The sequence below is a fragment of the Mobula birostris genome, chromosome 6, assembly GCF_030028105.1.
Source record: "Mobula birostris isolate sMobBir1 chromosome 6, sMobBir1.hap1, whole genome shotgun sequence".
NCBI lineage: Eukaryota > Metazoa > Chordata > Chondrichthyes > Myliobatiformes > Myliobatidae > Mobula > Mobula birostris.
In genome coordinates this window covers 194,858,922-194,881,364 of record NC_092375.1, presented here as the reverse complement: position 1 = coordinate 194,881,364, position 22,443 = coordinate 194,858,922, and the positions used below count along the sequence as shown (strand labels likewise).

Here is a 22,443-nt window from a genome sequence, read left to right as displayed (position 1 = left end):
CTTTGGGGCCCAACCCAATTGACAGCCCGGGCCCCCGGCAGCTGTAAGTGGCAGCGGAGCCTCCCCCATTACTCGGCCCGACCGGAGCGCACGACAACGCGACTCGCTGATCGATCCCCGTGGGACGCGTCCACCAACCTCAAAGAGCTGACAACAACACACTGCATCGATGGAGACCTGGAAAAATGCACTATTTACCGAGGAAGCGTGGGAAAAGAGCTGGGCTGCTGGTCAGATTGAAGCTGAGGGGCTTCAGAGTCCCTATGCCCACCATCCTACTAGCTAATGTGCAAGCCATAGAGAACAAGGTGGATGATCTTAAAGGGAGACTCACCTACTGCAGGGAGATGCAGAACTGCTGTGCATTCTGTTTCACCGAGACCTGGCTCTCCTCTGCCACCCCCGACTGTGCCATCCGACCAGAGGGATTTTCGATCCATCGGATGGACCACACGGTGTCTTCGGGCAAGACGAGGGGAGGTGGTGTCTGCCTACTGATCAACACTGGGTGGTGCTTGGACACAGTGGCACTGGCAAGCTCCTGCAGCCCGGACCTGGAACACCTGTTGGTGAAGTGTCGTCCCTACTATCTGCTACGGGAATTCACCTCGGTCATACTGACAGCGGTCTACATTCCCCCCAGGCGGACGTGGAGTGTGCTCTGAACATACTGTATGCCAACATCAGTGAACTTGAGACCAGGTATCTGGAGGCTTTGCTCATTGCAGCCAGGGACTTTAACCAGGCCAACCTTAGAAAAGCACTGTCAAAGTTATACCAATATGCCTCCTGCCCCACTAGAGGCCCGAATATACTTGACCACTGCTACACAGCAGTCAAGGATGCCTACCATTCCGTCCCACAACCTCACTTCGGAAAATTGGACCATCAGGCCGAACTCCTCCCCCCGGCTTACAAACAGAAACTGAAGCGGGAGGTCACGGTATCAAAAGTAGTGTCGCATTGGATGGAGGAAACGGATGAGGTCCTCCGTGACTGCTTTGAATTGGTGAACTGGTTAGTATTCAAGGACTCGGCAGCTAACCTCGATGAGTATGCCTCAGCTGTCACGGACTTTATTTGGAAATGCACGGAGGACTGTGTGTCTCGCAAGACGATCCGGGTATTCCCTAACTGGAAACCTTGGATGAATTGTGAGGTCAAATCCCTTTTAAAGGCTAGAGCTGCAGCTTTTAGGTCCGGGGATACCAGTCGCTACATGGAATCCAGGCGTGAACTCTGGAACACACATCAAAGTTGCTGGTGAACGCAGCAGGCCAGGCAGCATCTCTAGGAAGAGGTACAGCTGACGTTTCAGGCCAAGAATCTCTGCCTGAAACGTCGACTGTACCTCTTCCTAGAGATGGTGCCTGGCCTGCTGCGTTCACCAGCAACTTTGATGTGTGTTGCTTGAATTTCCAGCATCTGAAGAATTCCTGTAGTGAACTCTGGAAAGCCATTAAGGGCGCCAAGAGGCAATATCGAGCCAAATTGGAAGCCCAGGCTAACCAGAGGGATGCCAGTAGACTATGGCAGGGTCTAAATGAGATCACTGGGCGCAAAGAAAAGGCTGGGAATATCAATAACTGTGGCGCTTCTCTTCCTGATGAACTTAACGTATTCTACCCAAGATTCGAACAGAAGAGGAGCGTCCCGCTCCCTCCGGATGAACCAGACCTGGTGGCATCGAGATTCACCGTCACCGAGGAGGACATTAGAAGGGCCTTCCTGAAGATAAATCCAAGGAAGGTGACGGGCCCAGATGGCGTCCCGGGACGGGTTTTCCAGGCCTGTGTAAGCGAGCTAGCTGGAGTGTTTGCTGACATCTTCAACTGCTCCTTGCTTCAGTCTAAGATCCCCTCGTGGGTTTTAAGAAGGCAACGATAATCCCAGTGCCGACGAAGGGCAAGGTGGCATGCCTGAATGACTATCGACCTGTGGCTCTGACATCAATTGCTATGAAGTGCTTCGAGCGATTGGTTACGGAACAGATCAACCACAGCTTACTGGTCAACCTCGCCGCTTTGCAATTCGCCCACTGGAGCAACAGGTCAATGGCAGGTGCCATCTCTCTGGCCCTACATTCCTCCTTAGAACACCTGGAGAATAAAGACGCATATGTAAGGCTCCTTTTCATTGACTACAGCTCTGCCTTTAATACCATCATTCCAAACAAACTGATTCCTAAGCTCCGGAACCTGGGCCTTAGCACTCAGATCTGCAGCTGGATCTTCAACTTCCTCACAGACAGGGCCCAGGCTGTAAAAATAGGGGACAAGCTCTCCTCTACAATCACTCTGAGCACCGGTGCCCCACAAGGCTGTGTACTCAGCCCCCTGCTGTACTCACTGTACACCCATGATTGTGTAGTCAAGTTTCTATCGAACTCAATATATGCGTTTGCTGATGATACAATTGTAGGCCATATCTCGGGTAATGATGAGTTTGAGTACAGAGAGGAAATTAAGAACCTGGTGGCATGGTGCCAATAACCTAGCCCTCAACGTCAGCAAGACGAAGGAATTGGTTGTTGACTTCAGAAGGAGTAGCGAACCACATGACCCAATTTACATCAGTGGTGCGCAAGTGGAACAGGTCAAAAGCTTTAAGTTCCTTGGGGTCAATATCACAAATGACCTGACTTGGTCCAACCAAGCAGAGTCCACTGCCAAGAAGGCCCACCAGCGCCTTTACTTCGTGAGAAAACTAAAGAAATTTGACCTGTCCCCTAAAACCCTCATTAATTTTTATAGATGCACCGTAGAAAGCATTCTTCTAGGGTGCATCACAACCTGGTATGGAAGTTGTTCTGTCCAAGACCAGAAAAAGCTGCAGAAGATCGTGAACACGGCGCAGCACATCACACAAACCAATCTTCCGTCCTTGGACTCACTTTACACTGCATGCTGTCGGAGCAGTGCTGCCAGGGTATTCAAGGACACGACCCACCCAGCCAACACACTTTTCGTCCCTCTTCCCTCCGGGAGAAGGTTCAGAAGCTTGAAGACTCGTACGGCCAGATTTGGGAACAGCTTCTTTCCAACTGTGATAAGACTGCTGAATGGATCCTGACCCAGATCTGGGCTGTACCCTCCAAATATCCAGACCTGCCTCTCGGTTTTTTTGCACTACCTTACTTTCCATTTTTCTATTTTCTATTTATGATTTATAATTTAAATTTTTAATATTTACTATCAATTTGTAATCCAGGGAGCAGGAAGCGCAGAATCAAATATCACTGTGATGATTGTATGTTCTAGTATCAATTGTTTGGTGACAATAAAGTATAAAGTAAAGTAACAGTAACTGCACCCACTTCTCTTCCTTCACACAGTACAACATCAGGCATACTGCTAGTGTCTTCCACAGTAAAGACTGACACAAAATACTCATTTAGTTCATCAGCCATCTCCTTGTCCCTTGTTATTTTTCCTCTTGCCTCATTTTCTAGCAGTCCTATATCCACTCTCATTTCGCTATCCTTTCTGACTCTGCATCTCTAACGATTTGATATTCAGCCTGTTGGCTGCAGCTAAGTTCCATCACCTGCCTGCCCTTCCTGACAATCCGACTGCACACTATCTTTACTTTTTTACCATCCGTCTTTTCCTGAGACCCTTTTAGACAGCAGGAAGAGTCGCTGGGTAAATGTGATACAACTAGGCACCCAGTGTTATGGAGCAGTATCTGAAACTGCTTTGTTGAATTTGTAGGGCTTGGTTTAGAAAGATGAGTTATTTCTAGGAACTATCAAATTCTAACGATTAATTACTTCCAAGCATTTAAATTCAATTTTGTCTTTAAAAAAATGGTAAAACATAGAACAGCACAATACAGTAACAGGACCTTTGATCCACAATGTTGTGCTGAACCAATTAATCTGGTAATCAAATGGCCAACTAATCTAATTTCCTCTGCCTACACAATGCTTATATCCTTCCATTTTCCTTACATCCATGTGCCTATCTAACCTTCTCTTAAAATTCCCTGATGTATCTACCTCTACCACCATCCCAGACAGCAGATTCCACGCACCCAACACTCTACGTAAAGAAAAACAACTATCCCTTCACACCTCTTTTGAAATTTCCCCTCCCCCACACATTAAATGTACGCACTCTAGAATAAGATACCGTCTGCTCTAGCTGTGCCTCTCATAATCTTATAAAATTCTATCAGATCTCCTCTCAGCCTCCTCTGCTCCAGAGAAAACAACCAAGCTTGTTCAAGTGACGAAGGGTCTCGGCCTGAAACGTCGACTGCACCTCTTCCTACAGATGCTGCTTGGCCTGCTGCGTTCACCAGCAACTTTGATGTGTGTTGCTTGAATTTCCAGCATCTGCAGAATTCCTGTTGTTCAAGCTTGTTCAACTTTTCTTTATAGCGCATTACCTCTAATTCAAGTAGCATCCTGATAAATATCTTCTGCATCCTCTCCATAGCCTCAGCATCCTTCCTATCATTATAGGGGTGACCAGAACTGTATGCACTACTTCAGATGCAGCTTTTATTAAGCTGCAACAGAACCTCCTGTCATTTGAACTCGGTGCCTGGATAATAAAGCCAAGCATGCCATAAGCCTTCCTAACCACTGTATCGACCTGTGTAGCCACTCTCACTTGGACCCCAAGCTCATCAACATTAAAGGTCTTGCCATTTTCATTTCATTCTTTTTGTTTCAATGTTTATAGTTTTAATTCAGAGAATGAATGCTTGGCATTAAGACAGAATGGAAACTGAAACTTCTCCTTCCTAAAGTTTAAGTAGAGGACACTCCTGCTCACCCAATAATGAAAAACAAAACAATACCTATTTACTGATAAAGGGAGAATGGTGACGTGCAGGCTACGTCTGATCAACATACTATATGGAAACTAGTTCTATTCTTTTGGAAGGTGAGTGTCTGCGTGTCGATGAAAAGTGGGAGAAAAAGCAGAAGGTACTAGTCAAGGAGAAGAGAAGCTATTCCAATCAAAGCTTTGGCTATGGAACCAGGTAAGTACGGTCTCATTCAGTTGAACAATATCATTAAATTAAGTCTGGCCATTACCTGACTTCCTTCATTATTTATTTGTTATTATTTTTTGATTCCTTCATGAACTGATACTTCTCCATAGTTTAATATTACCACTGGAAAACCAAACTGAACGTGCTCCAGTACAGCAGTCCACTAGTTAGAAACATTATATTTGATATTTCCTTTATAATTTATATTGCTTAAAAGAATTTTTTTGAATTGAAATATACTTACTTTATTTAGAGATGCAATAGGCTTTTCCAGCCCAGCGAGCCACACTGCCCAGCAACCGACTGATTTAACCCTAGCCCAGTCACTCGACAGTTTATAATGACCAATTAACCTACTAATCGATACATCGTAAACACGTGAGGTTCTGCAGATGGCTGGAAATCCAGAGCAACACACACAAAATGCTGAAGCAACTCAGCAGGTCAGGAAATAAACGGTCAACGTTTTAGGCAGAGACCCTTCTGCAGAACTGGAAGGAAAGTTACGCCAGCATAACTGGTAAGTTATTGGACTGTGCAAACAAATCAAAGCACCTGGGGGATGCTGGAATTAAACTCCAAACTCCACTGCCCAGAGCTATAAAAGTGTTGCACTGACTGCTATGTTACAGTGGCAGCCTATTCTTTAACCTCTTCTACAAAGTGACAAGCATTCCTTTAAAAAATAATATAACCACTTATCTTTCTTGCCTTACTTAAACATGCTATTTATAACATGTCAATTAGGACCATCAATACTCATGGGTTACAGGAACTCCTGAAACTTCACTGGTCATGTTTATCCAAATTGGAACTGAACTGTTTAGAACTAATAATTTAATAGGCATCTGTTAGTCTCATGAGACCATGGATTTGCACCTTGGAAGGTTTCCAGGGTGCAGGCCTGGGCAAGGTTGTATGGAAGACCAGCAGTTGCCCATGCTGCAAATCTCCCCTCTCCACACCACCGATGTTGTCCAAGGGAAGGGCATTAGGATCCACGCAGCTTGGCACCGGTGTCGTCGCAGAGCAATGTGTGGTTAAGTGCCTTGCTCTAATAGTTAGAACTATTGGGCCATTTATCTCAATGGATAGTAATCCAATTTCCACTTTAATGTTAGATCAGAAGAGATTTTACAGTGTTATAAATCTCCTACAAAGGATCTTAGCAAGACTGCAACTCTGATGATTCTATCAGAACTCTGTGTTAAAATGAAGCTGTCCTTGCTGCAAATTTATAAAGAAATCTTTTCCAGAAACAGAAACAAATGTTGGGAATAAGGAGATGCTCAGCCAGCAGCAGACCAGCTTCAAGTTCATTCTCTTTTCTCAGTCCATTTGCCTCCGCCGCATCCGTATCTGTTCCCAGGATGTGGCTTTCCCTCAGAGAGGTCCTCTTTTTCCAAAGAACAGGCTTTCCCAAGCTCCAACATTGACGATGCCCTCAGCCTCTTCTCCATTTCCCAGATACCTGTGCTCGCCCCATCGTTCCACTGCCTTAACAGGGAAAGAGTTCCTCTTGACTTCACCTACCACTCCATGAGCCTCTGCATCCTACACATCATTCTCCACAAGTTCCACCGTTTTCACTCAGATCCTACCACCAAATACATCTTTACCTTACCCCTCTGCTTTCCAACAGACAATGCTCCTTTCATGATTCCCTTGTCTATTCATCCCTCTGCACTAAACTCCCTCCGGGCACCTCCTCGCTCACATCCCAAACAGACCTTTCAGGTGAAACAACACTTCCCCACTGGGGCTCCACAGGGGACTGTCTTGTCTCCCTGTCTCTTCACCATTTACACCTCCGACTTCAACTACTGCACAGAGTCTTGTCACCTTCAGAAGTTTTCGGATGACTCTGCCATAGTTGGATGCATCAGCAAGGGAGATGAGGTTGAGTACAGGGCTACGAGGAAACTTTGTCACATGGTGTGAGCAGAATTATCTGCAGCTTAATGTGAAAAAGACTAAGGAGTTGGTGGTAGACCTGAGGAGAGCTAAGGTACCGGTGACCCCTGTTTCCATCCAAGGGGTCAGTGTGGACATGGTGGAGGATTACAAATACCTGGGAATACGAACTGACAATAAACTGGACTGGTCAAAGAACACTGAGGCTGTCTACAAGAAGGGTCAGAGCCGTCTCTATTTCCTGAGGAGACTGAGGTCCTTTAACATCTGCTGGACGATGCTGAGGATGTTCTACGAGTCTGTGGTGGCCAGTGCTATCATATTTGCTGTTGTGTGCTGGGGCAGCAGGCTGAGGGTAGCAGACACCAACAGAATTAACGAACTCATTCGTAAGGCTAGTGATGTTGTAGGGATGGAACTGGACCCTCTGACGGTGGTGTCTGAAAAGAGGATGCTGTCTAAGTTGCATGCCATCTTGGTCAATGTCTCCCATCCACTACATAATGTACTGGTTGGGCACAGGAGTACATTCAGCCAGAGACTCATTCCACTGAGATGCAGCACAGAGCGTCATAGGAAGTCATTCTTGCCTGTGGCCATCAAACTTTACAACTCCTCCCTTGGAGGGTCAGACACCCTAAGCCGATAGGCTGGTCCTGGACTTATTTCATAATTTACTGGCATAATTTACATATTATTTAACTATTTATGGTTCTATTACTATTTACGGTGCAACTGTAACGAAAACCAATTTCCCCCAGGATCGATAAAGTATGACTATGACTATGACCTGTGGATCTGTTGAGGTCATTTACTGTATCAGGTGCTCCCACTGTGGCCTCCTCTGTGTTGGTAAGACCTGATGTAAATTGGGGGAAATTTCTTTGTTGAGCACATCTCTACTCTATCTGCAAAAAGTACAATTTCCTAGTGGCCTACCATTTTCATTTCTATTCTGACTTGTCAGTCTATGGTCTACTCTTCTGCCATGTTGAGGCCATACTCAGGATGGAGGAGCAACACTTTATATTCCATTCTGGTGGCCTCCAACCTGACGGCATGAACATTGATTTTCCATTCCAGTAATTTTCCCCCTCCCCCTTCCCTGTTCTTCTATTCCCCACTTTGGCCTTTTGCCTGTTCTCATCTGCCTATCTTCTTCCCCTGGGTTCCCTCCTCCTTCCCATTCTCCCATGGTCCACTCTTCTCCCCTATCAGATTCCTTCTTCAGCAGCCCTTTGCGTTTCCACCTATCACCTCCAGCCTCTTACTTCAGTCCCCTTCCCCCAACCGCCTAGCTTCACTTCTAACCTGCTAACTTGTTCTTCCTCCCCTCACCCACCTTTTTATTCTGGTGCCTTCCCCCTTCTTTTCCCGTCCTGAAGTAGGGGCTTGGCCAAAAATGTCGACTGTTTATTCATTTCCCTAGATGCGGCCTGACTTGCTGAGATCTTCCATCATATTGGTTGTGTTGCTCTGGATTTCGAGTTCAATTTATAATTCTTGTTTAACTTTAGAGTAGAAACAATTATATTTCTCTGCACACCATATTCAGGAAAAGAAACTTGCACTTGTGTCATGATTTCTATAGGGTTTGTAATCCCACAGTCAAAAGTCAGGCAAAAGTACGCTTGTTTAACTACTTCCAACCCTGCAGGTACTAATTTCCTAATGGTATGCCTTAGTATTCTCTTCCACAATACAATTCCTCTTCTATTAAGTGTTATGCTTCTCCATAATAATTTCAAAGGTTTTGACAAGAGATAACCACATGAGCTTTGATAACTCTTACAACAGTTCTCAAATCTGTATTTGTGGACTTCCCATGATTCAGGACATTTACAAAGACAGGTGTGAAAAAAGGAACTGAAGGATCATTGGGGACCCAAGTCACCCCAACCATAATCTATTCCCGCTGCTACCATCCAGGAAACGGCACCGCAGCATAAAAGCCAGGACCAACAAGTTCCGGGACAGCTTCTTCCACCAGGGCATCAGACTGATTAACTCACACTGATTTGAGTGTACTCTATATTACATTGACTATTATATTTATTATAAATTACTATGATTGCACATTTAGACAGAGACGTAACGTAGATATTTACTTCTCACGTATGTGAAGAATGTAAGAAATAAAGTCAATTCAATTCAAATGTTTCATTAGTGCTCTCTGTAACAGCAACACATAGGCCAAAAATGTCACTATTACAATGGAAGTACACAGATCTGTGCCCCAAATGAACAAACTACCAAGAAGTGAGCAATTTCTTTACAACAAATATTTGCTGATATCCAGCATCAAACATAGCCTAACAACAATTCAGCAGATTATGAAAATATACATGATGACTTGTTTTCTAGCCACTGTACTGTGAATGTTTTGATAGGATTCTGGTATTGATCATGCATTGAAAACAGAATGAATTACCTTTCTCATATAGATGTCTGCTATCATGGAAAGTGGAATTGTGAGGCTTAGTGCAAGTGTACCAATTAGCGATGATGTAAGAAAACAGCCCCTGAAAAATAAAATTCATTTTAAATATAAAAATTATGGATTTGCACAGGTTGAATTATATTCTTGTTTAACCCTAGAAGTCAGAATTACACTTTAACTTACAATGCTCCCTGACCTCCATATAATAAAATACTTATTCTAAAGTTATGGTGTACATAGATTTAACAACACATAATGAAATTAGATGATAAATCAATTGGTTTGTATTTGTCTGGCATTTCATAAGATATTAATGTTGGCAAAGACATCATTTTCATTTAAAATATTGTTAACAGAAGTTCATACACTAGAACATTGGGTTTTAATTTAGTGTTTTGAATAAAGTGATTTACAACAATGTAGCATGCCCAAAGTACTGTACTGAAGTATTAGTCATATTATGTGTATGTTGGCTTGACCTTACAAATTATTACACCTCAACTATCAGACTCTTGAACCAAAGGGGATAGCTTCACAACCTATGGACTCACTTTCCAGGACACTTCGTCTCATGTTTTTGATACTTAGAGCTTATTTATTCATTATTATTATAATTATTATTATTTCTTTCTTTTTGTATTGACACAGTTTGTTGCCTTTTGCATCTGGTTGAACACTCACGTTGGTGTGGTCTTTCATTGATTCTATTATGGTTATTATTCTATTATAGATTTATTGAGGATGCCCACAAGAAAATGATTCTCAGGGTTGTATATGGTGACATATATGCACTTTGATAATAAATTTACTCTGAAGTTTGAAATGTCTACTGAAGCAAGAGTACTATCCATTTAACCAGACCAACAGGATAATGATCAGCAGATATCACAGAGAGCTGGTTTCCGAAAGGCACAAAGCTTCACTTCAAGTTGCCATTACATCAGTTGTTTCTTTCCATGCCTTTTAAGCCCATAAGACATAGGAAGAGAATCTGCTCTGCTATTCCATCATGGCTGATCCTGGATCCCACTCACCTCATAGACCTGCCTTCTCACCATATCCTTCGATGCCCTGACCAAACAGGAAACAATCAACTTCCGCCTTAAATATACACATGGACTCGGCCTCCACCGCAGTGTGTGGCAGAGCATTCCACAGATTTACTACTCTCAGGCTAAAGGAAAACTCCTTCTTTCCTCTATTCTAAAGGGTTGCCCCTCACCTTGTGGCACATTGGGCAGCAACCTTGTTTTTTTTTCAGAATTTGTCTGCTTTTTTATGAAGCCAAATTGCTAGCTCAATGCTCAACCCAGAAGAGCTGGAAAGGATGCAAGAAGCCGGCCGGATTCGAACCCAGGACCATTTGCCTCAAATTCCAGTGCAGGTGCTACTACACCACCGGCTGGCTACCATTACAGAAGCTGAAGAAGGTGTTTATGAGGAATTGAGAAGGGTTGGGAGAATCTTGTAGCAGAGAGTAAGTCCGGAAATAAATCTGGCTGTGGCTTTTTCTTTGTGAATTTTTGGATGATGAGGCACTGAGTATAATTTAGGCTGAGATAGGTAGACTTTTGGATCACAGAGGAACCAAAAAGTATGGGGAACAGGTAGAAGATGGAATTGAAACAGCGGATCTTATCAATCATGATCTGTTGAATGGCAAAACTTCTTCAGTCTTTTCAGTAAACAAATAATTTCCAGGTTTTCTATTAATTAGGTTAAAAGGGTGAAGCAGCAACATGTAAGAATTCATTAGAACTTAAGTGTTTAAGGGACATTGCAAACATGACATATAATACTAATGAATACTAGTATATAATACTAATGATAGGCCATGTACAATGGACAAATGCTCTCGAAGCTCCCTTTTTAAATAACCACCGCTGACCTGCGAGAAATCCCTCTTGGTAAAGCTCTGTTGATGCCGCTGATAGGCCACGTATTATCAGTAAGACAGAAGAGCTGATTGTGGACTTCATAAGGGTAAGATAAAGGAACACATACCAATCCTCATAGAGGGATCAGAAGTGGAGAGAGTGAGCAGTTTCAAGTTCCTGGGTGTCAAGATCTCTGAGGATCTAACCTGCTCCCAACATATCGATGCAGTTATAAAGAAGGCAAGGCAGCGGCTATACTTCATTAGGAGTTTGAAGAGATTTGGTATGTAACAAATACACTTAAAAACTTCTATAGACGTACCGTGAAGACCATTCTGACAGGCTGCATCACTGACTGGTATGGGGGTGGGGGTTACTGCACAGAACTAAAAGAAGCTGCAGAGGGTTGTAAATTTAGTCAGCTCCTTCTTGGGTACTGGCCTACAAAGTACCCAGGACATCTTCAGGGAGCGGTGGCTCAGAAAGACAGTGCCCATTATTGAGGACTTCCAGCACCCAGGGCATGCACTTTTCTCACTGTTACCATCAGGTAGGAGGTACAGAAGCCTGAAGGCACACACTCAGTGATTCAGAAATAGCTTCTTCCCCTCTGCCATCCGATTCCTAAATGGACATTGAATCCTTGAACACTACTTCACCTTTTTAATATATATATATATATTATTTCTGTTTTTTGCACAATTTTTAAACTATTCAATATATATTGATTTACTTATTATTTTATATTTTTTCTTCTTTATTATATATTGCATTGAAATGCTGCTGCCAAGTTAACATTTCATGACACATGCCAATGTGTCAATGATTTAGACTATGGGATTAATGGATTTGTGGCTAAATTTGCCGATGATACAAAGATATGTGCTGGAGTGGGTAGTGTTGAGGAAACTGAGAGCCTGCAGAGAGACTTAGATAGTTTAGGAGAATGAGCAAAAGAGTGGCAAATAAAATACAATGTTGGAAAGTGTATAGTTATGCACTTTGGTGGAAGAAATAAACAGGCAGGCTATTATTTGGATGGGGAGAAAGTTCAAAATGCAGAGAAGCAAAGGGACTTGGGAGTCTTGTGCGGGATACACTGAAGGTTAACCGCCAGGTCGAATTGGTGGTGAAGAAGGCAAATGCAATGTTGGCATTCATTACTAGAGGTATAGAGTATAACAGCAGGAATGTGATGTTGAGGCTCTATAAGGCAATCGTGAGACCACAGTTGGAGTATTGTGTGCAGTTTTGGGCTCCTTATTTTAGAAAGGATATGCTGACATTGGAGAGGGTTCAGAAAAGATTCACTAGAATGATTCCAGGAATGAAAGGGTTACCGTATGAGGAACGTCTGGCAGCTCTTGGGCTGTATTCCCTGGAGTTCAGTATAATGAGGGGGGATCTCATAGAAATATTCTGAGGCCAGAACAGATTAGATATGGCAAAATTATTTCTCATGGTAGGGGAATCCAGGAGAAAAGGGCACAACTTCAGGATTGTAGGACGTCCATTTAGAACAGATATGTGGAGAAATTATTTTAGTCAGAGGATGGTAAATCTGTGGAATTTGTTGCCACGAGCGGCTGTGGAGGCCAAGTCACTGGTTGCATTTAAGGCAGAGAAAGATAGGTTCCTGATTAGCCAGGGTATCAAAGGGTATGGGGAGAAGGCAAGGGAGTGGGGATGACTAGAAGAATTGGATCAACCCATGATTGAATGGTGGAGCAGACTTGATTGGCCGAATGGCCTACTCCTGCTCCTATATTTTTATGGTCTTTATGGTCTAATGTATAAGATGACGAGAGGCATTGATCGTGTAGATAGCCATTTCAGACCCATGGAAAAGCCTCTGGCTAGCACAAGAGGGCACAGTTTTTAAGGTGCTTGGATGTAGCTACAGAGGAGATGTCAGGGATAATTTTTTTTTAACGCAGAGAGTGGAGAGTACATGGAATGGGCTGCCGGCAACAGTGGTGGATGCAAATACGATAGGGTCTTTTAAGAGACTCCTGTGTAGGTACATGGAGCTTAGAAAAATAGAGGGCGATGGGTAACCCTAGGTAATTTCTAAAGTAAGGACATGTTTGGTACAGCTTTGTGGGCCAAAGGGCCTGTATTGTGCTGTAGGTTTTCTATGTTTCTATGTCTATAATGGATTCTGGAGTTAGAAGAAAGGAAAATAGCAAGAATAGTGCTATGCTCCTGTATTCAATACTGAACACAGATTAATGATAATAATCATCACAGCAAAGATGTATGCAGTAACACATCCATCCACCTTGATGGGTGTATTAATCCAGTCCTTCAACCACACTCCAGCATACATACCAATTTAATTTGCAGATATACGCATTTGTCTTTTCTGTGCAATTCCTCATAGCCCTATTTGTTAATTCACCAATAACAATTAAACTTATCTTAATGCCTCTTTTTCAGTCACTTTCAACAACAGCTTACTATCCTTCTATTCACTATTTGTCAATACGTTCATTCATGGATGTTGTCTATCTTTCTCCTTGCAAGGAAAGAAAATAAAGAACAGAAGAGAATGGCGGATAACCGGATGTGGTTCTCCAACTATCACACATTTGACGTGCAGAAGAGGGAAGCTGCAAATATACAAGGTTTTGTGGTGCTCAGTCACAGGAGATGGCAGCCTGAATGCAAGGCTTTTTCAACCATCAAGCACTTCATTTGGACTGCTAAGGCAGGCTGGATTTTCTCCTAGTAACTCTTACACAAAGTGAGCACAGTCGGTTTGGGAAAAACATTTAAAAGTTTAACTTGGAAGGTCTTGGACTCTCCCAAAGTCAACTCTATATAAGTTCTAAATCTTTGCTCCTGATAATAAACAGGGCCATTGTGAAGAGTATGGTATGTATTCCCAAGTGTCTTGTTACACTGTGTTGCTGGTAGAGAAACTGACGGGAGTCTGCCGAACATGCCGAACTTCAGAAATTACCTAGGGTTACCCATTGCCCTCTATTTTTCTAAGCTCCATGTACCTATCCAGGAGTCTCTTAAAAGACCCTATCATATCCGCCTCCATCACCATTGCCGGTAGCCTATTTCACGCACTCACCTCTCTGCATAAAAAAAACTTAACCCTGACATCTCCTCTGTACCTACTTCCAAACACCTTAAAACTGTGCCCCCTTGTGTAAGCCATTTCAGCCCTGGGAAAAAGCCTCTGACTATCCACACAATCAATGCCTCTCATCATCTTATACACCTCTATCAGGTCACCTCTCAACCTCCGCTGCTCCAAGGAGAAAAGGTTGAGTTCACTCAACCTATTCGCATAAGGCATGCCCCCAATCCAGGCAACATCTTTGTAAATCTCCTCAACACCCTTTCTATAGTTTCCACATCCCTCCTGTAGTGAGGTGACCAGAACTGAGCACAGTACTCCAAGTGTGGTCTGACCAGGGTCCTATATTGCTGCAACATTACCTCTCGGCTCCTAAACTCAATCCCACGGTTGATGAAGGCCAATGGACTGAATGCCTTCTTAACCACACAGTCAACCTATGCAGCAGCTTTGAGTGTCCTATGGACTCGGACCCCAAGATCCCTCTGATCCTCCACACTGTCAAGAGTCTTACCATTAGTACTATATTCTGCCACCCTATTTGACCTACCAAAATGAACCACCTCACAGTTTTCTGGGTTGAACTCCATCTGCCACTTCTCAGCCCAGTTGCTAAGATTCTCCTTTAAGAATTTCAAAAAAATAATCTACTTGGAAAGGGTCTAAACTATTGATCATCTACCCTAATAAGCCCTTGTGTATTAATTTTATTTACTTGACAGAGCTCCTGTGAAGCATCAAAATACACTCAGTGACCACTTTGTTTGGCACCACCTATATGTAATAAAGTGGCCACTGAGACTATCTTCATGGTCTTCTGCTACTGTAGCCCATCCACTTCAAGGTTCAACATGTTATACATTTGCAGATGCTCTGTTGCACAACATTATTGTAATGCATGGTTACTTGAGTTACTGTCACCTCCCTGTCAGCATCAGCCAGTCTAGCCAATCTCCTCCAACCTCTCTCATAACAAGGTGTTTTTGCCCACAGAACTGCCGCTCCAGATCCTTTTGCACCATTCTCTGTAAATTCCAGCGACCGATGTGCATGAAAATCCCAAAAGATCAGCAGTTTCTGCAATACTGAAACCACCACATTTGGTACTAACAATCATTCCACGGTCAAAGTGACTACATCACATTTCTTCCCCGTTCTGATGTTTGGTCTAAACAGCAACTGAATTCCTTGACCATGTCTGCATGTTTTTATGCATTGAGTTACTACTACGTCGACTCAGGCCTAGGGGGCCAGTGGACTCTCTACTTCTCCCTCTCCTTCATCAGTGTGTTCAGTTCATCTACATTAGCCGCGCCGCTGTCTTCTAGGAGCGTGTTGACCATAGTCTTGGGAGGGCGCCCAGAGTTCATCCTCCTGTGCTTGGGCTCCCATATGATGACTAGGCTGGCAGGTAGCTCTGGGTGGTGTAGACAGTGCCCCGCTAGTTGCACTCTTCCTGCCTCAATTGTAGTGGTGAGCATCGGTAGGTTGTTATAGAGCTCGAAGTTCGTCATGTGCTGTTGCCAACTCATGTCAAGAGGCATCCGGAGCATTCGTGTATAGCAACCATCTAGAGACTTTCGCATCGTCTTGGTGAGTGTCCACGTCTCGGGTCCATACGTGAGAATGGACTTTCTGACTGCTATGAAAATCCTCTTTTTAAGCCCTCTGGTCAGGTTCGACTTCCAGATTTCCTTCATGTCATTCATAGGCCTCCACACCAGCGCCTTCCGTATCTTTATGTCCTTCTCCGAACTCATCATTCTTGACCCGAGGTACTTGTAGTCAAAGACTTGCTTAATGGTATCATTCTTTATGGTCCTGAGAGTACCTTTGTCGCAGTTAAATACCATGTACTCTGTCTTTTCAGCGTTTAGGTGAAGTCCAACTTTATTGCACTCAATTTCCACTTTTGTCAGTAGCTGCTGTGCTTCCTCCATCTGGTCAGAGAGCAGGACTATGTCATCTGCAAAATCGAGATCTGTGGGTGTAGCTGGTCTGACCCTTTTGGTTCGCCCTGGTTTTATGGTAAAGCCAAGCTTGTCATGATCTTTGGTAGCTTGACGCAGAGCGTAATCAAGGACGATTATAAAGATGTAGGGTGCCAGAGTGTCTCCTTGCAGCACACCAGCTAGGAGCTCAAACACTGCTGTTTCTCTGTCTGGTAATACAACTTTCGCCATGGTTTTGGTATAGCTGGACTCTGTTGCTCTCAGTAGATGGTCTGGCATTCCGTAAGCTTTCAGGATCTTCAGCATTTTACCTTGGTGAATGGAGTCAAAAGCTTTGCGAAAATCGATGTAAGTAAGCACGGCTGGTAGGTTGTACTTCTTGACTTCCTCAATGATCCTACAGAGACCAAGTATTTGCACTACTGTTGTGAGCTTCTGCCGAAAACCATTCTGATTGAATCTTAGCTTAGGGTCAATGGCGGTGCGAATCCTGTTCAAGATCATCCGATTGTATAACTTTGCTAAGATGCAGATCAAGCTGATACCGCGGTAGTTACCTGTCTTTGTGAGGGATCCAGACTTGGGGACTGGGATAATGTTTGAGAATGACCACTGTTCTGGTTTGTCGCCTTTCATCAGTGCCGTATTACATATGTCCAGCAAGATGTCATCCAGGTTGCAGTTCTTCAGGACACCTGGCAATATCCCATCTGGTCCAGTGCTCCTGCCCTGTTTGAGTGCATATTTGGCCTTCTTCAGTTCCTCAATGGTGAATGGGCCGTCATCGATGTCAACTTGCGTTAGTATCGTGGGTATGTCCTCTTCTTCTTCCGTGATCGTTGTAGGGCTTCCCAGCAGGTTCTTAAATTGGGTAAACCATGTCAGGACATGGTCCTCTGCTGTTTTACAGCTTATTTGACCTGATGGGGACTTCTTCCAACTACTGATCTCATTGACTAGGCGCCATGCTTCTCCATGCTGCTTGTCTTCATTAGCAGCCTCTATCTCTCTAATCCTCTCAGCTAGTTCCTCTTCCTTCAGTCGGTCGTAGGTGGCAAAGAGATTCTTCTTTGCTGTCTTGAACTTGCCTCTTCCACACTTCTTGCTGCAACAACGTCAGAATGTTTCGAGATCTGACTCTTCTTGATTCGCTTCACAGTAGGCAAGCTCTTTGTTGCATCTGTGTGCGTCTATGAGCCATTGATAGAGGTCGGTGGCAGTCTCTTCCTCCCCCCCCTTTCCATTGGGCCGAAGCGATTTCTCACCTCCACTGTGTACTGGGCTTGAAGAATAGGTTGTGAGAATGCCTTCCAGTCTGCCTTCTCCTTGGGACCTGTGGCTTTGGGTTGCCGCAGGCTCAGTCTCACTTGCATTGACACTACTCTGTGATCAGAACTGATCGAGTTGAAGGTGCCGTAGGCTTCTGTGTTGATCACACAATTACGCCACTTTGTTCTTACAAGGATGTAATTGAGCTGTTTCCTGTAGTTGGAGGCTCTGTTTTCATATGTCCACAGTTTACCAGCTCGCTTCTTGAATTGTGTGTTGGCGGCAATGTGTTCCTTGAGTTGCTGCTGCATAATTAGCTGATTAGAAATTTCCATAGATGAACAGGTATACAGTTGTATCTACTGAAGTGGCCAGCGAAATGTTGCTCTAATTATTCCTAAATACACAGATAAGGAAGAGAATAAAGGAATGGGAGCAGCATCACTACTACTGGAGAGAGCAGACGTTTTGTAATAATCTAGGTCTAATTATACTGCTTAGAATTAAGAAACAAAGGTGATTTTATCCTTAAACTGATAACTAATGGGAAGGGTTCTGAGCAACAAATTTCCAGGGACTTTATAAAACTACAGATTGGCTTCTTTGCAGATAAAATTAACATTATAGCCTGCTTTGGTAAGTAAGCAGCCATTTGGCTTTTGTGGCTGGCTGGCTGCAAGACTGAACAATTAATGAAGCCTGTACTTTATCCTTGCCTGTACTCTACGGGTGAAGAGTTTAGCATCTTGTGATTTGCAACCCTTTGGTGATTCCTGATCTCCAGTGGAACTGCACCTTTACGTTGTTGTTTATCATAGACCTCAGCTAAAAGAAACACAATATCACTGACACATTGGGAAATCCGATTAGATAAAGAGCTCTAAATCTGTGGTATCTATAGAATTTTCAAACTAATCTGTTATGTTTACACCTTACAACATGACACACATGATGTTTTTAAAAGCCATCTTGGAAGCCACTGTGAGGTTGAGACATCTGTGCCAGATGTCCTTGTCAATGTTCCAGACCTTCATCTTGTATTTCAAATTCATACTAAAAAGCTCTAACTGATCAACTAAAATTGATCTCTACCTCTCTGATGATACTGATTACACACGGACTAAAACACCAGTCGGGATATGGAAATTCCTAGGGTAGAGCTTCCAGATGCACTGTCACTTTCTCAAACTTGTAAACCCATGTAGCAGCTATTTAAAATTCAGGTCAGGACTTCTGAGAGAGAAGAAAAAGCTATAAAATAAAGAACAAAGATAAAGTTCCTGAAGTAAGAGCATACTTTGAAGCTTTACCTGAACAGCTCAATTACCACTCGTTAACTAGAGGAATGCCATAGAGATTTGGGTAGTTGCACAAAGACTCAGGCCACATAGAAAAAGCTAGAGTTTATGATGAGATGCTGGGAGGCAAAATGGAAAAATGGAATGATAATGAAGCTGATCAATTAAAATGCTAAACAGTTGATTGCTACAGCCATTGCACTGCCGAGACATTTATGCAAGTGCAAATCGTAGAGCTTTAGCAGAACAACCAAGACTCCATAGTGAGAATTACTTTACCCTCTTGCTATATACATTTACCTGCCAGTAATACAATAATATCTTTGCTGACCTATCTGGAATACTGAACGCTCACCAGATGTAATCTGTTGAAATGGTAGGGAGAATTGCTTGTAGCAGCACTGCCAGCACAGTCTTATCTTGGAAACCAAATAGATCTCATTTATGTTTCATCAACACTGCTGACCTGTACCACTGGTGGCAGCTGTGTAACAGGGAAAGGGGATATAATCTTAAATGTGCTGTCCAGAGGGATAGTCTGATGCATATGAAGGCAAACACAATTTGGAGACCAATAAGCAAGGTTCCACATGCCTGTGATCAAATTAAAGTACTTTGGATCTGTCTTCACTAGGGAAGATACAAGCAATCTCCCAGATGCATGGATGGGTTAAGGACATAGGGTAACAGAGGAACTGAAACAGATTGACATTAGGAAGGAAACGGTGATGAGTAGACTGATGGGACTGAAGGCTAACAGATCCCCAGGTGCAGATGGTCTGCATCCTAGGGTACTAAAGGAGGTGGCTCTGGAAATTGCAGATGCATTGGTGATCATTTTCCAATGTTCCTTAGATTCGGGATCAGTTCCTGAGGATTGGTGAATGGCTAATGTTATCCCACTTTTTAAGAAAGGAGGGAGGGAGAAAACAGAGAACTATCACCCTGTCAGCCTAACATCAGTAGTAGGGAAGATGCTAGAGTCCATTATTAAAGATGAAATAGTGGCATATCTTGATAGCAGTGATAGGATTGGGCTGAGCCAGCATGGATTTACCAAGGGCAAATCATGCTTGACTAATCTATTGGAGTTTTTCGAGGATGTAACCAGGAAGATAGATGCAGGAGATCCAGTGGATGTGGTGTACCTTGACCTTCAGAAGGCATTTGATAAGGTACTACATAGGAGATTGGTGGGTAAAATCAGAGCTCATGGCATTGGGGGGAGGATATTGACATGGATAGAAAACTGGTTGGCAGATAGAAAGCAAAGGGTAGCAGTGAATGGGTGTTTCTCGGAATGGCAGGTGGTGACTAGTGGGGTGCCACAGGGCTCGGTATTGGGACCACAGCTGTTTACGATTTATGTCAATGAGGAAGACATTGTGAATAACATCAGCAAGTTTGCTGATGATACTAAGCTGGGTGGCAGTGTGACATGTGATGAGGATGTTAGGAGAATTCAAGGTGACTTGGATAGGCTGGGTGAGTGGGCAGAAACTTGGCAGATGGCGTTTAATGTGAATAAGGGTGAGGTGTGCTCACTTTGGGAGCAAGAACAGGAAGGCAGATTATTATCTGAACGGTGTGGAGCTAGGTAAGGGAGAAATACAAAGAGATCTAGGAGTACTTGTTCATCAGTCTCTGAAGGTGAATGAGCAAGTGCAGCAGGCAGTGAAGAAAGCTAATGGAATGCTGGCCTTTATTACAAAGGGAATTGAGTACAAGAGCAAGGAAATCCTTTTGCATTTGTACAGGGCCCTGGTAAGACCACACCTGGAGTATTGTGTGCAGATTTGGTCTCCAGGGTTAAGGAAGGACATCCTGGCTGTGGAAGAGGTGCAGCGTAGGTTCACTAGGTTAATTCCTGGGATGTCTGGACTGTCTTACGCAGAGAGGTTACAGAGACTCGGCTTGTACACTCTGGAATTAAGGAGATTGAGGGGGGATCTGATTGAGACATATAAGATTATTAAGGGGTGGGACAAGATAGAGGTAGGAAATATGTTCCAGATGCTGGGAGAGTCCAGTACCAGAGGCCATGGTTTAAGAATAAGGGGTAGGTTATTTAGGACAGAGTTGAGGAGGAACTTCTTCTCCCAGAGAGTTGTGGAGGTGTGGAACGCTCTGCCTCAGAAGGCAGTGGAGGCCAATTCTCTGGATGCTTTCAAGAAGGAGCTAGATACTTATCTTATGGATAGGGGAATCAAGGGTTATGGGGACAAGGCAGGAACCGGGTATTGATAGTAGATGATCAGCCATGATCTCAGAATGGTGGTGCAGGCTCGAAGGGCCGAATGGTCTACTTCTGCACCTATTGTCTATAAAGATCTCTCTGACATATCATTGCAATGAATTATAGGATTATGGTAGAGATATCACCAGATACACGTAGCTAAACATTAATTGCTGACTTTCCATACAAAAGTAATTGTAATTCCCAAATTTTGAAAGTGACTAAAAACTTCAAAAAAATTATGTCCATTATTACCAACTGCATTATAAATAATAACCATCTTTGGAAATAAAGAATTATAAAACTATTGTACGGGTTTACTTCATTCATATTTATTGAATTAAGGGTGAAAGGCAAAAGGGGAACATATGGAGAAACTTCTTCACTCAGAGGGTCGTGTGAGTATGGAACGAGCTGCCAACGCAAGTGGTGCATGCGAGCTCGCTTTCAACATTTAGGAGAAGTTTAGATAGGCAATGGATGATAGGGCTATGGAGGGCTATAGAACCGGTGCAGGTTAATGGGAATGGGCACTTAAATGGTTTCGCTGGATTCAATGGGCAGAATGGCCTGATTCTGTGCTTGATTCTATGACTGTGATGTGGAATACTAGGAAACACTTGATAACGTTTATAGAATTTCCTTATCATTTTCCTTCAAGTGAACATGTCTTAACAATTCAAAAATAAGCTGTAACAAAAATCATACCATAACCAGAGAAATTCCGACAAAACTGTTCCTATAAGGCCATTAATAAGGATGTACATCCACACAGTTCTGGTTGGAAATTCAAATGCCTCAAATCCTGTATAATGAAGAAGGAAAAACCCAGGCCACAGTAGCAGGAGATTAAAGAGTCCAACAAACCCTGTATAGAAAAAAGGCAGAATAAAGAAAAAGTTAAATTCAGAACAACTATTTCTAGGTTAGAAACATTAGCAAATGCTAAAGTCTGAAGATACTTATTCTTTTTCTTACCTACGATTTTATATATCCAGCTTTAAATTAAGTAATCCCAGATTTTCAGCAATGAGCTGCATCCAAAGGTTCAAATTTAGCAAACAAATCAAGGATAATTTTGATTCTGCCTTGATTTTAAAAAAATCAGTTTTCAAAAGAGCAAGAAAATTAGGGTGATGTATGAAATTATGATGTTAGCCTTGTTACATTTTCTATTCAAGCATGGCACCATAATGGATACCTGAGTTCACCAAACTTAATACCATAACTTATTTACAGGTCTCCCCCGCCATCCGAAGGTAGAGCGTTCCTATCAAATGGTTCATATGCCGGAATGTCGTAAAGTGAAGAAGCAATTACCATTTATTTATATGGGAAAATTTTGTGAGCATTCGC

General features: G+C 43.2%; 1 protein-coding gene across 4 annotated transcripts in view; it reads right to left on the bottom strand.

Annotated features, from left to right (window-relative positions):
- The window catches only part of LOC140199673 (solute carrier family 35 member F5-like), a 146,424-nt gene that overhangs the window by 24,093 nt on the left and 99,888 nt on the right, over positions 1-22,443 (bottom strand). For all 4 annotated transcript variants that reach the window (XR_011886463.1, XM_072262138.1, XM_072262136.1 and 1 more), the window contains 2 exons: positions 21,796-21,955; positions 9,353-9,443 (listed from right to left, as the gene is read on the bottom strand). Coding sequence is in view for 3 of the 4 variants with exons in the window: in XM_072262138.1 (XP_072118239.1) it covers positions 9,353-9,443; positions 21,796-21,955 (251 nt within the window). In the remaining variant the exon portion in view is untranslated. The remainder of the gene's footprint in view (positions 1-9,352; positions 9,444-21,795; positions 21,956-22,443) is intronic.